General features: G+C 45.5%; 1 protein-coding gene across 9 annotated transcripts in view; it reads left to right on the forward strand.

Annotated features, from left to right (window-relative positions):
• Positions 1-18,311, forward strand: part of RBM47 (RNA binding motif protein 47) — an 82,076-nt gene extending 63,765 nt beyond the window's left edge. For 7 of the 9 annotated variants that reach the window (XM_037384349.1, XM_037384333.1, XM_037384391.1 and 4 more), the window contains 4 exons: positions 8,478-9,637; positions 11,123-11,329; positions 14,879-15,081; positions 15,501-18,311. In XM_037384349.1, the coding sequence (XP_037240246.1) occupies positions 8,478-9,637; positions 11,123-11,329; positions 14,879-15,081; positions 15,501-15,752 (1,822 nt within the window). In that variant the 3' untranslated portion in view covers positions 15,753-18,311. The remainder of the gene's footprint in view (positions 1-8,477; positions 9,638-11,122; positions 11,330-14,878; positions 15,082-15,500) is intronic. The other 2 variants (XM_037384342.1, XM_037384409.1) reach the window with 2 other exon arrangements.
• Positions 18,312-19,222: the final 911 nt, after the last annotated feature.

Raw genomic sequence — 19,222 nt, forward strand, 5'->3', positions numbered from 1 at the left:
GAGACTGGGTTTCGCTTACACAAACTTCCTTTAGAAGTGGTTTAAGCTGAGATGGCTGGTTTGGCACTCAGTAGCGTAAAAGCACTCAAGAAACACACATTGCATTGACAAAATTCATGTTGCAGCAGGGAAAATAACAACCATCTTGGTAGGGTTGCTCTGGGTGGAACATCCATAACTTCTTCATCAGCATTGCTTCATTCTCGCCATAGGAAAACGATATGTGCATGAACAGAATTTTCACTTGTGATCATCAAAAAGCAATGGCAAGAAGTAAAGTGCCAGGCTCGGGAAAGTTTTCATGTTTTTATTGTTTAAGATATCATCATTGATATCACATCAAATACTATTTTTGCAGCTTCTAGGCCAGGAGGTGAGGTCGTTTAGGGACCTCCATCCTAGGGACATTCACTGCTGGACACTGATGGTGCTTATGGATAATGCAAGCAGTACCTTTGACAGCCTTTGCAGGATCACATCCCAAACTAAATAAGCCTTAGAAGGATGCAGAGAGGGTTGATAACAAAATAGGCAGGAAGTTTGCACAATGCAAAGTGACTTTATTTTGTAGGGGAATTGTAATCTCAGCTCCATTTTTGAAATTGTACATAAAATTGCTGTGAGGTAAGATTCACATTGCTAAGGGAACTGGTATAGTATAGCTAGGAGAATTAGGCTGTGGTTGTTATTGCTCTTAATGATAGTGATGAAAATAAGAAGTTATATATATATATATATATAAATTCAAATCCTAGTCTGAAGTTATAGCCAATTGTTGACTGTACAAATTTGCTGTTCAATTATCTGATTAACATTGAAGTTTTAACCTGGGAAATTCCAGGATGTTAATTTACAGAATAATTTCAGGTGTTTTCCTCCTGAAAAGGAGCAAGAAGTAAAAGAACATACTTAGAGTAATTTTTTTTAACTTTTTTTTTATTCAAGCCAAATATGTTGCTTTTGATTGGTGTCTGGAGAACATAACCAGTCCCTACAAGACTTTTAAGGCAGGATTTTTAGTAGTGCTCGCCACTGTCTTAAATACATCCTTATAGAAGCTATTAGTCTTACAACTTACGTCAGGGGGAGTAGTGCTAGATGCTGAGTACTGCTGGAAATGTTACCCTTTATTTTCTATTTCTTTATGGTCATTCTTTGAAGAGAACACAATCAAAAGATGAAGCCAACAGGTTTTGGTGCGTTTCAAATGGAACCAGCCATTTCTAATGTGCTTAGGCCACTTAGGAAGAATTTAAGCAACGAAGAATTGTGCACTGACTCCCTCTGCAGTAGCTCCACCCTGAAAACCACTTTTCAGGCCCAGAACATTAACTTGCCTCATACAAGGGGAACATGACTAACTGACCGAAATAAAATTATAGCTTAAGCTTGAAATATGAACTCTTCCACTCAAATCAGTGGCCAGACCCCTGATGATAAGCCCTGGATTGGGATGCCAAGTGTCACCATCAGCAGAAGTTTGAATTTCAGCAGCTAGCCTGGGAATTTTGTAGGCCAGCCTTATCCTACCCCTTAGGTACTTTAGACTGTTTCTCTCTACATTTAAGTACAGTACTTCTAGTGGGCAGAAAGTTCATGCCTGAACATATGTGGGAATTGATGTGGTGCAGCAAATGTTGCTGTGTGTGCGTCTCCTTGGGTCCCATGCAGCACCTGAGCCAAAGGGTTTCTCCCAGGTGAACCTAGCTGGAGATGGACAAGTTTGATGGCCTCAATTCAAGCATGTGCATGATGATGAGAATATGCAGTGCTTTAGCGGTGCTGCCAGCAGGATAACTTGTACAGCAGACAGACATGTCGTTGTCAATAACTAGTGCTGATCTGATCGATGAGATTACTCTCCCAAGCTGCTCATCACAACCTACTCATCAAGTCTCTTGCCAGCCAATGTTCTGCCCCTTCAAGTCTGCTGACACGGGTCACCACTTTCCACACAGAGTTTTGCCAAAATGAGCCAGATTAAGAAAACCCACCTTTTCCAAGTGTTTAACCTAACCTAGGACAACTTCTTCACCCAGTTCAGCTGCAGGTAAAGCAATGTGTCTGACACGCTGCAGACATTGTCATGGCCTCTTGGCCTCGAGTACTGCTTTTTTTGTTAAAAGCCTCAAAAAAAACATCAACCATCCCTAATAACCTTCCCTTTCCTGTATGAAAGATTTCCAGAAAAGATCCCTAGCAAAAAAGCCATGCTGAAATGCTGCACTCTCTCCTGCACTGCCCCACCACAAGATTCAGCTTTAGACATCTGCATTTCAATAGATTCATAGAATCATAAAATCATTTAGGTTGTAAAAGACCTTTGAAATCATCAGGTCCAAATGTTAACCCAGGACTTCCCAGTCCATTGCTAAAATATATCCCTAAGCACTGCATCTATGTATTTCTTAAATATCTCCAGAGATGGTGATTCTGCCACCTTCTTGGGCAGCCTGTTCCAATGCTTGACCACCCTTTTAATGAATATTTTTTTCCTAATATCCAATCTAAAACTCCTCTGGTGTAACTTGAGGGTGTTTTCTCTTGTCCTGTCGCTAGTTATGTGAGAGAAGAGATCTACCCCCACCTGCCTACAGCCTCCTTTCAGGTAGGTGTAGAGAGCAATAAGGTCCCCCCCGAGTCTCCTCTTCAGACTAAACACCCCCAGTTCCCTCAGCTGCTCCTCATAAGACCTGTGCTCCAGACCCTTCACCATTAGTGACAGCAGGTAGGGAACCAAGCTGTTGTCCAACTCCTGTTGAAAACCACATCAAGGAATAGCCTTTGAAACTTGAAATATAAATTAATTTGGAGCCAGGCAAAGTCTTTGCATGGAATTTTTACCAAAGATCAGACCCTTTTGTCAGTGTACCTGCTCCCTGCCTCACCTCTGTCTGCACTGTGCATGGACAGGAGCCAAGACACTGCTTCCAGTGGGATGTCTCCAAAGCTGATTGCAAACAGAGGGCAAAGCCTTCCGCCAGCAAGCACATGGGATGGCAGCAAGCACATGTGGGGCTGGTGGCTACATTAGACATGTTTGTAAAAGAGGTGGGACTTTCTATTTCGCTGTTAGTTTGGGAAGGGGCACCTGGCACAGCAGCTCCCTGCCATGGCTGCTAGGCTGGCCCCGGGTCCTGCAGTCAGGCATACCACAGCTCAGCTTCACTAACAGCCCCAGAGACACCAGCTTTGCTCAGCTCATTTATGCAAATAATTAGTAGGAAAGGAGTGACAGTATTGCCAAGAAAACTGACGCATAATGATCTTTAAAAAGGGAGATAACTTGCGTGTCACACTTGAAGCAATGCTCGAGCTGCTACTTCATTTCGAATTGACGTGGCCCCTGTGTTTTTCTGTTTGGCTGATAAATCTGCAAACAGGCAAACTGGGTTTTCAGGAAGAGCATTTCTGTGTATGTCTGATGTTTGTGATAAAGCTATATGGTCGTTCTTAGTCAGCTGTTGTTATATACATTTTATGTATTTAAAGTTGCCATGAGAAAAGAGACAGCTTTTAAATATAAAAAGCTGTAACAGCAGCCATGCTTCCAGAGCTGCGGCTCGGCGTGAGCAGCAGGATTACCGCTTGCCCTTACCATATCAACTAAAAAACTAGGAAGGTCACTTTTAAACCAGTAGCTCTATTTCCCTCTGTCAACAGGGTGTATTTAGTTAAAATTTCAGCAACCAGCCTTCCCTTTGCAGCAGCTCTGGCTTAAAGTGCAAAACCACGGCAGATCCTTGAAGTTAGTGGTGCCCGTGAGGGCGCGCTGTGTCAGCTCAGCAGGAGTTTGTACAGTCCAGGGTCTGCAGGTGGGGCACGGCTGTCCCTGCCCCCCCCTCCCTCCAGTTATCACAGAGACAGCAGGTCTCCCTGGGCTCTCGTGCTCCTTCTGTGGCATTGGCACTTGTCTCCGTGCTATGTAACTGCTGTGTCACCCGCAGAAGGACACATGATGCCACTAAATCTATGTAACACAAAACTGGAAGGATGAATTAAGCGCAAACATAAACAACCCCATTTTATAGGAGCACGTGAGTGCAGTGGACACGTGGTTGCTGCCACAAGGACACCTTCTGTGTCCCCGTGTTTGTAAAAACCTGTTTTACCACACTGGGATCAACAGAGGAGCAGGTGGCTGTGTAATGTCACAGGACACTGCCCAGTGCTGGGCAAGCCCAGGGTATAACATGCCATATGGACTGCGGCCATGGCTTTCTCACTGGGGTTCTGAGCTGCTTTTGCCCAGGCACAAGGGACATCGGTGTTTGGCCCTGTGTTGTTGTTAATCAAGGTGTGTTATTTCTAGTTAATAAAAGTTCTGCCTTAGCTAATTAGCCTGCTCACAGTATGCTTTAGGTCAATCACTGCCAATCCTGTAAGATTCCCATTTAATATTCTGAATGGTGGTGTGAAAAAAGATAGGTTAAAAAGAAGGTAATTAGTGTGTAGGGCAAGAGCTATTTACACCTGCCCGACTGGCAGCAGGGAAGGAGTTTCATAAGCAAGGGGAAGTGAAATTTGAATGGTTTCAGTGAGACATCTACGTGTGAGAGCTCACCTGCATGAGGGAGAGACCTTGGAGCAGAGATGCCGAACTGAAGGACTCACAAGCATGGCTCCTGGTAGGCTGTCAGACGTCAGCATCCATCTAATGTGGCATTAAACAATCAAGCAGGCTTATATTTCACAAGTCACTACATTTCAATGTAGCTTAAATTTTTTCCTCTTCTGGCATTAGTCACACTTGGTGGATGTACTGAAATGAGTCTGGTTTATTAAGGCTACTAAACGCACAGTATTAGCTCATGCCTTCTGTACACCCACAACACGTGGTAGCAAGTTTTCATGAGCAGTTTACTGTGGACTGAAGAAATGCACAAGTATGGTTGAACACTTTGGAAATACATATTTTTGGAAACTATTTTCTTGAGAGTGATTGCTTTTGGACATGGAAGTTAGGTTGTGTTGGCAGCCCATTTTGTAAGGCGGTAACAATAAGAGGAAAGAGCTCTCAGACCAGACATGCCTGCGTTTTTTTCTCATCAAGGTAGATGATATCTGAACTTTGTGAAATTGTTGCTTGTGTCATGTGGCAATGAATGTTGTTAAATGTGTATTTAGCTACATCAAGTAGGACTACATGGGCTCTGTAATTGTCTTAGGTAGCATATACTTATGAAATTCAGCTCTGTGCAGCTGCATGGAAAAAAAAATGAACACATTTGATAATGAATCTTCATTCTCAATAAATTACATAGAGATAAATGTGGTTTAGGTTCACAAATAATTTTTCATTATTCACTATCACAAATAGTCTATGGTAGTGTTTGCAGCAAAGATGGCCGTCAGCACTTAACAGTAGCTTCAAGTTCAACTTCCAATACTAGAAAATCGTTCTGCTGGTGCAATGCAAAGTGTTGGAGAACATGCCAGTTCCTGGATAGCCACCAAATTACCAGCTGGTTTCTGGTGGGCAGGGGAGGCTTTGCACCATTTCTCCTTTCTCCACAGCCCTGGTGCCCATGTGTAGCTTTCTAGATGATAGCCCCAGTGACTAAGCCCTGCAGATAACAGAATGCAGACTTTTATTTTGTAAGCTGACCCAAAATTGATGGTAATGACTCATTTCTAAACTTACTCAAACCTGGGGCAATAAGTAATTCACTTGCCAACGGGTGGCCTATGTAAAGGTAATGACTATTCCACAGTAAAGTGTTTGTTTAACAAGTTTTGCTTTCATTCAGGGAAAGGTGAGGACACATTTTTAGGAGGAACAAATTGTGAACTGAAAAAAAGAAAATGTTTTTCTCTGCCTTCATTTTTTTAATTATGTCAAATAATTCCCAGGAATGTCTGACTGTGACACATTAAAAAGGGGAACATCTGAATGTGAGAGAAACATATTTATCAACAACATTTTAAAGCAAGAAGCTATCAAAACTGATGCACTTCCATGAAAGACCCAGCTTACAAGAAATTCTGTTTTCTAAAGTATTGTTTGGGAATCACATTGCTGTTATTGTCCTCCAGGTTCTCTGTCTCCCCTGCTGCTCTCCCTATTTTTAAATTAAAATGGCTCAGAAGCATCAGCATGTAGCACCCACAGCCCAAACACACCTGCAGGATCAGGCCCTACCACAGATGGAGGCTCACAGGTCTGGTTTCCCAATCCCAAATTCGTTTAGGAGCTAAACCAGGCACAGTGCTGTTTGCCCTGGCTGGTGCAGGGGCACCTCTGGATGCAGACCAGCACAGCTCTGGACTGCTTAGGAGCTTTACTGAAGAAAATTGGAGGTGCTAATGTTACTAGGATTAAAATGGGTTTTGTGGACCGTACAAATTAGACTTAGGTGCCTCAATTTTGCACCCATATTTCTGTGGACTTGGGCCTGCTATACTAGTGAAAGACCTGCCTGCATGGTAACCAATGCACTGAAAATGGCCAAACCATTCTAACTAAGGGTATGTATCAGAGTCCTTGTGGGACAGAGGGAAGTCTGTGTCCCACCAAATAACACGACTACATAGAATAAATAAATCTGACTGAGGCTTTGTCCTTTTTTTTTTTTTGAAAGTAAGCCTGTCAAACCCAGATTGGAAGCATTTGTTACGTTGGTTTGCAGAGTTTCCTACAGGGGCTAGTGTTTTTTGACAGTTCCATCAACAAGCTGGTTGTTTGTTAATATCGCAAATAAATCAGTGGATAATGCAAAGGATGATGGAATTGTAAAAAGCAATGAGGAGGAGCCAATGGTGTAGCACTCGGTAGGTGGGATCTGCTCAAAAGGCAGTTGGGATAGCACTGAACACAAGGTTGTGGCATTTAGAAGTAACAAACACAAGGCATGCCTGCTGTATGGGACATAACCCCAGCAAGTGATGATTCAGCGAAGGATTTGGAGTCAGAATTGACAAAAAACCTATGTGGTTTTCTGCTGAGAAGGTGTGGACAAAGACATGGGAAGAAGAAGGAGAGATAATCTTCATCCCTGTGTATAGCAAGGGTGAAAAATGCAGAAACTCAAATAAACAAAAAACAAAAAACAAAAAAACAAAACAAAAAAAACCCCAAAAAGTAAAAAAAATGACTGATTGTGAAGGAATTAGGAATTTAGGAGTTCATCCTGCAAGTTTTATAAAAAAGACAGAGTTGTGGCTTGATTACACAACTTAAATATTACCATGAGGCAAAAGCAGAGGTCTTGAAAGACTCTTTAGTCTATCAGAGAAAGGTTTAATAATCCTATTTAGAAGTAAAAGCCAGACAAATTTTCATGAGAAACAGTACGCTTACTTCTCTGAAGGAGTGACTTGCTAACAAGCCATGAAGTGGTGGGGTCTACCAAGGTCCTTCTGGAAGATATGATTTACTCAAATAAATGTTACAGGACTCAATACGCAAACAAAATCATAATGTAATGGTCCGTGTCATATACAATCACTTATATTAAATGGTCTGGCAGACCTTTGCAGCTTTAAAAGTCAATGAATTAACTACTCTCAGAGTCCCAAAGTGTCTTATTTAATTGTGGTCAGAGAGGAAGCCCACTGTCTTGCAGCTGTGGTCATTAGCATGGTCATCTCCTTTTGTATGTCTGCATTTCCCACTCTCTGCCTGTGTTCAAATGCAGCATGAGGTTTCTGAGATTTGCCTTCCTCTTGCGGGTTTGCAGGCCTATGCTAGCTGCTTGCTCTGAAGCAAATTGCCTGTCATAAGGCAGTGAGTCTCTTGAGCTTGTGTGAAGTCCTGTAACAATGGAAGAGACAAACATGTCAGACATTGTACCACAAGCAGCAGACAATGCAGAAGCTTGCCAGGTCGCTCTTTGTGCAAGGGAACAAGGATTGGTCCCTCCTGATGCTAAAGTGTATTTATTATTTCTTACTTGACAGTTACTGTGAAGGCCTAGAGGAGCAAGGGGTTGTTATCAGATGAAAACCGTGCCTGATGCATATCATGTATTTGCCATCTTTCACCCTGGAGTATGGCACCTGGCACTTGTGCTGTTCAGGAGTAGCTGGATTAACTGAGGAATGACTGAGAGGGAGAAGTGGGCTCTGGAGGTGGGAACCACCAGCTTCATGGCAGTATCTTCCCTTTCCCAATCCTGTGTCAGCTCCTTCCGACCCCTTCAAAGAGAGGACAAGTCTTCCTAGGGTCTTGAGGTTTTGAGGTGCCTGGTGGCATCCATTCATGAGACTTCAGCCTCCTGTGGCAGCAGCTCTTGGTACTGGGATTGTACGGGCAGGTGATCCTCAGTCACCCCCTTCAAAGAGGGATTGTGCCTACATCCAGGACGCACTCCCCCTGAAATGTCAATGTTCATGCTGGTGTGGCTCATTCATCTGCCTTTCTGCAGCCTTAGTCCCAGTTCAAAAAATGAACTTGCAGAACTACAAGACAAAAGAGAGGGGTGGGATTCTGGTGGTGGCTAACAGTTTCTAACAAGTGTCCTTCTACCTTTGTCCAGGTTTTATCAGGCTGTGAATGAGTTTGACACCATGACTGCTGAGGACTCTACTGCAAGGATGAGCAACGATTCCTCCAATGTGGCTACCACAAAAGTCCCTGAAGGTGTTGCTGGTGCACCCAATGAGGCAGCTCTGCTGGCCCTCATGGCACGCACTGGATATAGCATGATCCAGGAGAACGGGCAACGCAAGTATGGTGGTCCTCCTCCTGGCTGGGAAGGCCTGCACCCTCCTCGTGGCTGTGAAGTCTTTGTGGGCAAAATCCCCCGTGACGTCTATGAAGATGAGCTTGTCCCTGTGTTCGAGTCTGTGGGCCGCATCTACGAAATGCGCCTGATGATGGACTTTGATGGGAAAAACCGTGGCTACGCCTTTGTGATGTACACACAGAAGCACGAGGCGAAGCGTGCCGTCAGGGAGCTGAACAACTATGAAATCCGTCCCGGCAGGCTGCTGGGTGTGTGCTGTAGTGTGGATAACTGCCGGCTCTTCATCGGAGGCATTCCCAAGATGAAGAAGAGAGAGGAGATCCTGGAAGAGATTGCCAAGGTGACGGAAGGCGTGCTGGATGTCATTGTGTATGCCAGCGCTGCAGACAAGATGAAGAACAGAGGTTTTGCCTTTGTGGAGTATGAGAGCCATAGAGCAGCAGCAATGGCCAGGAGGAAACTCATGCCGGGAAGGATCCAGTTGTGGGGCCACCAGATTGCTGTTGACTGGGCAGAACCAGAGATAGATGTTGATGAAGATGTCATGGAGACTGTTAAAATCCTCTATGTGAGGAATTTAATGATTGAGACCACAGAGGACACTATTAAAAAGGTCTTTGGGCAGTTTAACCCTGGCTGTGTAGAGCGGGTGAAAAAAATACGTGATTACGCCTTTGTGCACTTTGCAACCAGGGATGATGCCATTCATGCCATGAACAACCTTAACGGTGTCGAACTGGAAGGCTCATGCCTGGAGGTTACCTTGGCCAAGCCAGTAGACAAGGAGCAATACACTCGCTACCAGAAAGCAGCAAAAGGAGGGGCCGCAGCGACGCCTGAAGTAACTCAGCAACCTAATTATGTTTACTCTTGTGATCCGTACACACTAGCATATTATGGATATCCATACAATGCCTTGATTGGGCCCAACAGAGATTACTTTGTGAAAGGTTAGTAAGCACAATTAGGAGATGCGATGGGCAAGTTTGATCTCAGGCTGGTGCTACCCAGGGTCTGCTTGAGGCAAAGGACAGATGGTACTATGCACTTTTTTCTTAAACACTTTTTTATAGGTCTTTTTCCTATATTTCTGTTTGGTCTCATTTTATGACTATACAGTGTATTTATCTAGAAATAATGTTAATGTACAGTCTAGTATGAGGGAGGCATAAAAAATATGGTTAAGAATGAGCTAACAGACCAAGCATGGTATGAGGGAGAGGGATCTCGTTTTCATGAGTGCTGTACTAAATCTGAGCAAGTCCAAGGACTCCAGCTGCTGGTGCCCCCTTCCAAGGAAGAGCTGGATCCTAAGTATTAGAGATTGTGATAGTGCTCCCTTTGCCTTCTCCTGGAGGTGTGGGTATGGTCGCCTGGTCATCCAAAGGGAGGGATGTCAGTGAAAGAGTCAGCTGGGAGCTCTCCAGGTGTCATTTGCCTTCCACATTAAAATGATAGTAGTGCTGTGTCCTTTACAAAGTCATTTGGGAACTAAGAGCAGAAGGAATCACGTGAGTGCAAAATAATTCTTTTATAATGTATACTTCAATTAGTTGTCGGTTACAGTCATTAAAAATTAACTAAAAATCAGTTATTCATAAAAATCCCTAGCAGCTATAACTGGTGTTATAATTGCAATTATCCTGTACTTACAGGAATTATAGTTTCCTGAAATTTAATGTGTATTTCCATGTAACAGGCAGTTTAGTATGAATATAATCTTAAAGCATCCACGTCAACCAAGAAATACGTTTAACCTCAGTTGATCAAGAATTTCAGCTTCCAGATTTGAACTACAGAGACTGACCATCTAAATATTCAATTAGGCCATCACAGAGTGCATTAATACTGCAGTGTCCAAAGTGCTGTCGTAACGTGCATGGAATTGCAAAGATAAATAAAAGCAGTATTTTTGGAGATGGGGTATGTTCACATTACTAATAAAATAGCAGAGAAAACAAACAACACTAGTGAAAATATATGCTATGGTGGGACAAAGTTGGTTAAAGGCCAGGTACTTCAGGCTATCTCTGCAGGGTCCCATCACAGCCAAATGAGAGGCGCTGGGTCTCCTCTGAAGGACAGCTGAGAGCAGAAGCTATTCTACTGCACAGAAATCATGCTGGAGGAGCCCCTCTCTCTCTGCTGAGTGCATTATACCCATGCTCTCTGTCACGAGAGTTATATCAGTATAAATAAGTAGTTAATGTATGATCAGAAACATCAAGAGGAAAACTTGTGCAAGCTTACTGGGTGCACCTAAGGCCAAACTCTTCTGTTTTCCCAAGTGCAGTCGCTAAGGCTCAGATCAAACTAACTTTGGCAGCCTCATTTCTAAGCAAATGCCTCCTGATCTCCGCCTGGGGCCGTTCATGCTCCCCACGAGGCTGTCACTCTCCATTATTCACCATCCTCTTCTATGTTGTTATCATAAGCAGGCAGCATACGAGGCAGAGGGCGAGGTGCAGCTGGCAACAGAGCCCCGGGCCCCAGGGGCTCCTACCTGGGGGGATACTCCGCTGGCCGTGGCATCTACAGCAGGTACCATGAAGGCAAAGGAAAGCAGCAAGAGAAAGGATACGAGCTGGTACCCAACTTGGAGTTACCTGCGGTCAATACAGTGGCCATTAAGCCTGGTGCAGGTTAGTATGTGCAATGAGGGGAGGAAAGCAGAGGTGTCACGCAAGCCCCTGCTCTGAGCCCCGTGTCAGGCATGCAGGGACCCCTCCAGGGCCATCCCACGGTTACGGCAGTGGGGACGGCCCTGGGGCCAGGGCTCAGCACCCCTGTGTGCCAGATGCCTCCTGGCCCTGGGTGCAAACAAGAGGCATGCAGCAGGACAGGGGACGTGAACATCTGGGAGCTCTTCAGGCTAAAGAAAAAAGGGCTGAAGCTGTGCCCATTCGTCCTGTCCCATTTTGCACCTCCTCAGGAGGAAGCAGACTTTCCATCTAGTCATGTACACCAGACATGGTGACTAAGAGCAATCTTCCTCTCTTAATTTCTTCAATTCTAATTTCACCCTGGGAGACTCCCACCCCAGATTTCCAGACAGGCCAGAGCTCTCCGCTGCTTACAGTGCTACAAGGCTGGGAAAAGGACCTGGGACCTTCCCACTGCAGGGAAGTCCCTGGCTAAGGCAAGCTCCTCCATCACCATCAGAGGTATGGGGAAGGAGGCATGCAGCGAGCCATCAGGGTCCACCTTGCAGCAATGAAACACCTACAGGAGAGCTCTCAGCTCTGCTGGGCTGCAGGGAGCCGGCCCAAGGGACAGGTCAGGGTTTTCCCCCTTCTACCACATCCTCAGGCGAGTATCCAGTGCTGGCTCTTCCCACGCAAACAGGATGAAGCCCTGCAATTCCTCAAGATTCTGTTTGGAAAGACTTTTATTTGGAAAAGTAGCCTAAGAAGGAAGGTCCTTGCAGGTGATGGGGGCAAGTCCTCTTGTGGAAGTCCTCAGGTCTTCCTTCCATTCATCTCTCCAAGTAAATTGTAACTGCAGGACCTTAGCAGTGTTTAATATATAGAGTTGAAGTGTTTTACCAAAACATGCTCCATACTGTCAGTAGAAACTACAGCTTGCATCTAATGAAGGCTGTGAAGAGCTCGCTCTATCAGCTGGATAAGACAATGTGAGAAGAGGTCTAGAGACAAAGGAAGGCTGTTACAATTAGACCTGTTTCCAAAGGAAGATCGTATTTCCTGAGAAAACCACCCACTCACAATCAGAAAACATTACCACTATGCATGTTTGTAAAGGTACTTCAGGAAATCCAGGTATTACTAAATGATGCTTGAAAAGTGGGCTTTGCAACGCACGCCTGTTAGTAGCATCTGTAATTCATTTGACTGCCAAAAAAAACCCCTGAAGCTCAAGTCTAAATGTTTCTACATATGAAGCATGTTGGGATTCAGACTTCTTTATCAGGTCTTCCCCTCTCAACCAGCACAGCCTCTGAGCACAGAAGGACTCAGCCTGTTTTCCCCAACCAGATCAGACGATCTAGTAAGATGTACCATGTGCAAGACTGACTTGTTCTTGAAAGGGTATGACTCTGAAAGCACATTAACCAGAATGGAGGAGTAAAGATGTACTAACTGCAGTTTCCTATCCTTTAGAACAACCTTAAAGTTCATTTCTTTGCAAATGGTTATAAAACTCCTGAGAGGTCACCCCAGTACCCCAGCTGCCAGAAGTTACTACATAATGAAGCACATGAGCTCTCTGCCTTTGCTTTGGTGAGAAATTATCCCAGTTACCTAAACCAATGATAAAACTGGTTTGAGCTGACCAGGCGGACTTGGTGTAGAAGGAGAACTGGAAAAGCTCATGGGCAGGGGTCTCTGCTTGAGGAAACAGTGGTAGTCCACTGGCAGTGGAAACATCTCTGCCTGAAAGATATCCTATCAGATCCCTTGTTGCAGTCTCCAAGATCAAAACGGGAGTACTTCTTGCCGGTGCTTGTCCTTTCTACAGGCAGAATTGCACACTTCCACATTGCAAAGTTTCATCCCAGTGAAAGAAACCCATGTACATATTTAGCTTTATTTCTGACTTATTGGCTGCACCTCCCACAGATGCCAACATCACCTCTTACTCGCATCATTTATTGATGTTTACCTTGTGAATAACCTTACTGCTGAAAGTCTCACAAGCTGAATGGTGAAGGCAATGATGCAAATCATAGCAGCATAGACCAGTTTGCACTGGAAGACACCTTTAAGGATCATCTAGTCCAACCCTCCGTCATGGGCAGGGACATCTTTCACTAGGTCAGGTTGCTCAGACTACATCCCACCTGAACCTGAACCCTTCTAATGATGGAGCATCCACAACTGGCTCTGGACAACCTGTTCCAGTGTCTCATCACCCTCATCACAGAGTATTCCTTCCTTAAGTCCGATCCAAATCTACCTTCTTTCAGTTTAAAACTGTTGCCCCCTGTCCTATCGCTACAGGCCCTACTAAAAAGTCTGTCCCCATCTTTCTCATAAGTCCCCTTTAAGCACTGAAAGGCCACAGTAAGGTCTCTCCAGGGCCTTCTCTTCTCCAGGCTGAACAGCTCCAACTCTCTCAGCGTCTCCTCATAGGAGAGCTGCTCCAGCCCTCTGATCACCCTTGTGGCCCTCCTCTGGACCCGCTCCAAGAGGTCCATGTCTTTCCTGTGCTGGGTGCCCCAGAGCTGGATGCAGTGCTCCTGGTGGGGTCTCACCAGAGCAGAGCAGAGGGGCAGAATCACCTCCCTCGACCTGCTGGCCACGCTTCTTTTGATGCAGCCCAGGATGCGGTTGGCTTTCTGGGGTGTGAACACACATTGACTGCCCATGTCCAATTATTGTGATTATTTGGCATGTTCAGCAAAGTACATTTCTTCCCTAAGCAGAGCCATGAATCTCCATTTTGGGCCATGTACAAACTCACCATCTCTGAACACTGTCATTCTGGCTGGAGCATTTTCCTTCTGTCTGAAACACCAGAGCTCTAATTATTTTGTGTTGTGCAATTTTGGCAAGAGGGATAATTCTCGAAAGAGCAATTTCTTTTTTTGGTGTCATTGAATAGTTTGATCCTGTAGCAGACAGATGGGATAAACCATATTTAGCCAAGTTAGTCCTGGGAAACGCATAATAGTGAGCAAGCTGATACTTCACAGAGTTGGCTAAAGGACAGCATATAGACTGGACCAGTTGCTGCCTGCAACTTCTGCAGCACGAACCACTTTTCCAGAGCAGCTCTGCCTATGGCAGCTACAGGTTCCTTGATCTCAACAGCAGAAGCAGGGACCCCACTGGGACAGTATGAACTCCCACCTGGCCCTATTCAGGCCACACTCTTTGTCAGGGAGGAGGACAGTGGGGGCCAGAAGGGGCTGTGTGAATCTGGGTTGCAGCTCCCAGTCCCCAGAAGGACTCTGGCCCTGGGATATCTGTGCTGGGAGCACAGGGGAAAACGCTGGGCAGAGCAGGCAGCATCAAGCTCATCACTGTGCATCAGCCAAAGTACTCCCACCCACGAGGGGGACAGAGGTGCCCCAGGTCCCCCGTCAGCACACGGGCCTACCTGTCATGATAAAAGCAATGCAGGTTTGCTGTTGGAGAGCTGATGCAGCTAGAAGGGAGGGAGGGCTTTTTGAGATGAGGTCCTGGAAACCCTCTCCCAACACACCTGATGTGTCTGGTCTCTCCTAGTGGCCATCCCTGCCATCAGTGCCCAGTACTCCATGTTTCAGGCCGCTCCACCAGCCAAGATGATGGAAGACGGCAAAATCCACACTGTTGAGCACATCATCAACCCTATAGCTGTTCAGCAGGACCCAGCTAGCGCAGCAGCTGCCGCAGCAGCTGCAGCTGCAGCTGTAATACCGGCTGTCTCAACACCTCCCCCCTTCCAGGTGAGTTCAGCACATACATCCCGCTTCCCATACATCCTGCTTCCCAACATCCTGCTTCCCGTTTGTCCTGTTCCGCATAGCATAAGGGTGAGGGGAAAGCCTGGTGTCTTGCCCTACTGCTCCTGTTCAGGAGGTGCTGTCAAGGATATTACAGTGCCCAACAGCCCTGAAGTTCACCCTGATCTGTCTTAGACATCTGAACTTCAGACAGCTGCTCTCCCTGCTATGGGGGACCCGGATCTGGGAGGGAGGGAATAGCCTCCCATGATGGCGTAACTCTCATTTAACAGGGTATGCACTGCCTACCCTCCTATTATCACCTCCCCTTGTAGGGGGGTTGCAATTCAGGGGCTGGAAACGGGATATTACAGGAATTTGAGCAGGTTTTTTGAGGTCTGAACCTGATGCTTTCCTTCCAGGGCCGCCCCATCACGCCGGTGTACACCATGGCTCCCAATGTGCAGCGGATCCCCGCCGCTGGGATTTATGGGACAAGTTACGTGCCATTCGCAGCACCCGCTGCAGCAACAGCAACGATAGCCACGCTACAGAAGAACGCGGCTGCTGCCGCTGCCGCTGCCGCCTATGGGGGATATGCTGGCTACATCCCCCCGGCGTTCCCAGCCACGACCATTCAGGTCCCTATCCATGATGTCTACCAGACGTACTGAGACTGTTGGCAGAGGAGGGCAGCGGAGAAACACACACTGAAGGAACACTTTACTATTTATGAAGAAAGAACTGGCTGCAAAAGAGTAAATGTTTGGGCTCAGTAAACTGATGCAGAAAGTGAAGAATGTCATAGAAAAACGTGTTTGAAATATTTTCTACGCTTGAAGTTTTCACTAACTTTTTTAGGCTATTTTTAAAATTTAACATGCCTGTATTCATACATTTCTAAAGGAACTCGATGCATCCAGCCCACCGCTGACGTGCATTTATACGCATCATAGTGGGGTTGCATAGGGTCTTTTTTTTTTTTTAGCAGTTATATTTCCAATGTATTTGTGGTATGAAGGTTATTTTTTAGTAACTTCTGCACTCCAGAGATGTCTATTTTGTAGTGCCTTTAATAATATATCAGCTATATATTAAAAAGCACACCTGAGCAGCTAGGGAAAGTTTTAACAATATATTTTGAAGAATATATTCAATATTTAAAGAATACATACCTTAGATTTTTTTTTTTAAAGAAGAAAACAACAAGTATCTTATTTAAAAAATATACTGGAAAGTGCAATTTGAAAAATGTACAAGACCTCTGCATTTTTGTGCTGGCATTAATACGATCTGCCTGTTCTTATTTGAAATCAGAAGTAACTAATATTGCCTGTTTGGGAGACAGAGAAAAAAACCCATCCTCCTCACACAAACCTCTTCACAGTGTGATTTGCAGGCTTGTGTTAAGTAAAGAAAGGGTTCTGAGTTTTCCTTAACAACTGGATTTTCTATTTATTGAAGCTATTCGTAGTTGAAGCATATGCAGAAATGAGCAGCCAATATTTCACGCGAGGTGTCTTGACTGAGATCTTAATCCAGTATAAAGGCTAGGCTCTTTTTCAACAGTCTTTATCCTTTGAAGTATATGTTGTAGTGACTGAGAATGTATGCTGCTGTCAGCAAGAGTAGGCGTGCTCTTGCCAAGAGGATGCACAGCATTACTTACCCATCGCTCCATCATGTTCTGTGAGAAATTTCCGAGGTACTAGAGGCGGTAGTGATACTGGAATAGTGAAACAGGGCTAGCCTCCCTCCCAGCCTCCCTTCCATGCTTAACTCCCCTTCTCTGCAACTGGAGTTGTACATGCACATCAGGGGTGGGAGTGATTAGACCTGATGATTTTAAGACATAGAGCTTGTAAATATCTTTTAATATACATTTTTAAAGTCATTTTATGTTGCAAATTTACATGGTATGTGGTTTGCCACAAACCAAAAACCTTTTATTGCAATGTTATAAAAAAGTTTGTTTTATTAAGAAGTAAATATATTATTGCAGTGTTTTGTGGCCTGTTTAAAGGCTTTTATTTAGTAGCGTGGTGAATGTAAAAAGTAGTAAAACGGTAAAGAAATATCTTACCCATTGTATGAAGTGCCTCAGCCCTGCAAACACAGCTCTGGTGACACGAGGTGCAAAGCAGAGAACAAGTAAACAATGTTCTTTTACTTTTTGTGGTAAAAGTACCAACCAAAAGAGTTTCGTATTGAGCATATTTTGACAACTGAACCACTTCCAGATCACATCCCGCTCAGCTAATGGCCTTTTAATACACTTTTTTTCCTTGCCTCAAAATCGAGTGGTTGTTTTTAGGTGCTCTGGCTCAGCCAAGCTGAGCTCTCCTTAACCCCGTCAACCCGCTAGCGAAAGCACTGTGAGGTTAGCCATCAGGTCGGACTCTGCCCCTCTGTGCCCTTCCTGGGAGACTTTTATTGTCTGTTCCTGTGCTTCCAAAAGTGCACGATCCCCCTGAGCCTGCCCCTCTGCCCGGTGAGGAGGGGATCGGGGCACAGCCCCGAGGGAGAAGCCCCCAGAGGGAAGGATGGTGCCATCTCCTCCGGCCAAGACCTTGCACAGTTCAACACTAAGTGCCACCGTGGGGCCATGGGCTCTGCACAAACACCCCCAGCGTCAGAAAAAGGAAGTCTAGTGGTTTAGGTCCCTGCCGACCCCTTGCCAGTCCCATGCGGTGGCCGACCCACACAGTAGGCATGAAGGATGATGGCTCCCTTCCCACTCATCCTCTCCCCACCAGCAGGATGAGGGTCATGCCACTTGTAGAGGTGGCAGGGAGAGAAAGGAGCCAGTGAGGGCGAATGCCAGGGCACCCCAGGGCAATGATGAGTGCTGCCTATGCTGGGCCAGGAGCAGGCAGGACGCAGGGACACAGGCAGGACATGGGGACACAGGCAGGCGTGTCATACTGAGCCTCCCACCCCTGCCTTTTACACTTGCTTCTAAACCATTTCATATACACTACTACTGAGGTAAGTCTGATAACTTGAAATGTGAACATCTTTAGGTTAAGAACAAACTATTCAAAGAAAAAAAAAACAGAAAAAAAACCCCAAAACCCAAACCTAGTGTGCCTTATTCTCAAAAGAGCTGATATTTTAGGTGTTTTATTGTATCTCTATTCTCTACTGTCAGAAGCCTCTGAGTTTATTTAGTTCTTGCTCCATTTACGGTACATTTCTAGGATGTAGTGAATAAAGCATTCTTTAAAAATGGAGACTGTTTTTTCATTGCAACATCCTGCTGCCAGGTTTAGCCACTCTGCTGAGCCTGTGCTCCCCTCCAAGCCGGGGAGACAGTGTTCGGGGCAGGGGGGAGCAGGGCACCACAGCCAGCATCCCCACAGGCTCCTGCAGGGGGGGAGGCACACTGTCCGGCTGGCTCCCCTGTCCCACTGCAGAGGACTGTGACCTTCCTAGAAGGCAGACTGGGCATCTCCCCATTCTTCCAGGAGCCTCTGATCAGCCTGAATCTCTTTTCACATTCCATTTAGAGTCAGTGCCTGGTTGTGGATGGAGCTGAAGCTGGCATCCCTCTGTGGTTTCCGCTCACCTGGCACACAGAACCCCTGTAGCTCTGCTGCACGTCCTCACCACAGGGCAGAAGCACCCTGGGCTGAAACGTTGTTTTCATCTTGGTATGGTTCACCTTTCAAATGCACAGAAAGCTAAGCTGCATCTCTGAGCAGTATTTACAGTCTTCCCAAATCCCTGGCTGTCTCCTTGGTGTAAGTCCACCCAGCAAAAATTCACTGCAAATCCTGAAAGTGGTGAGAAGAGCAGTGTGAGGGAGCAGAGGTAAACTGAGGCAGAGCAGAGAGATGGGAGAGGTGTTGGCCACCAAGTCAGTGACTAGTGCTAGTGAATAATTCAAAAGAGAAGGAGACCAGAATAAATACTGCATGAGCTTCTATGTCCTCATACGAAAGCAAGAGTGTCTGCAACTTCCTACCGCTAGCATGGTTTCTTAATGCAATTAGGACAAGGAACTTCATGCCAACATGCCTTGGGCTTCCTGAAGGATACTAATCATGAGAGGTTTCCCTAGTCTTTTTTTGTGCAAGAAACTGGAAAGAAAATACTTTTTAAAACATTTTTTGTAGGATTTGCAGGTAGGAATACAGTCACC

This window comes from Falco rusticolus, chromosome 1 (genome assembly GCF_015220075.1).
Source record: "Falco rusticolus isolate bFalRus1 chromosome 1, bFalRus1.pri, whole genome shotgun sequence".
NCBI classification, from domain to species: domain Eukaryota; kingdom Metazoa; phylum Chordata; class Aves; order Falconiformes; family Falconidae; genus Falco; species Falco rusticolus.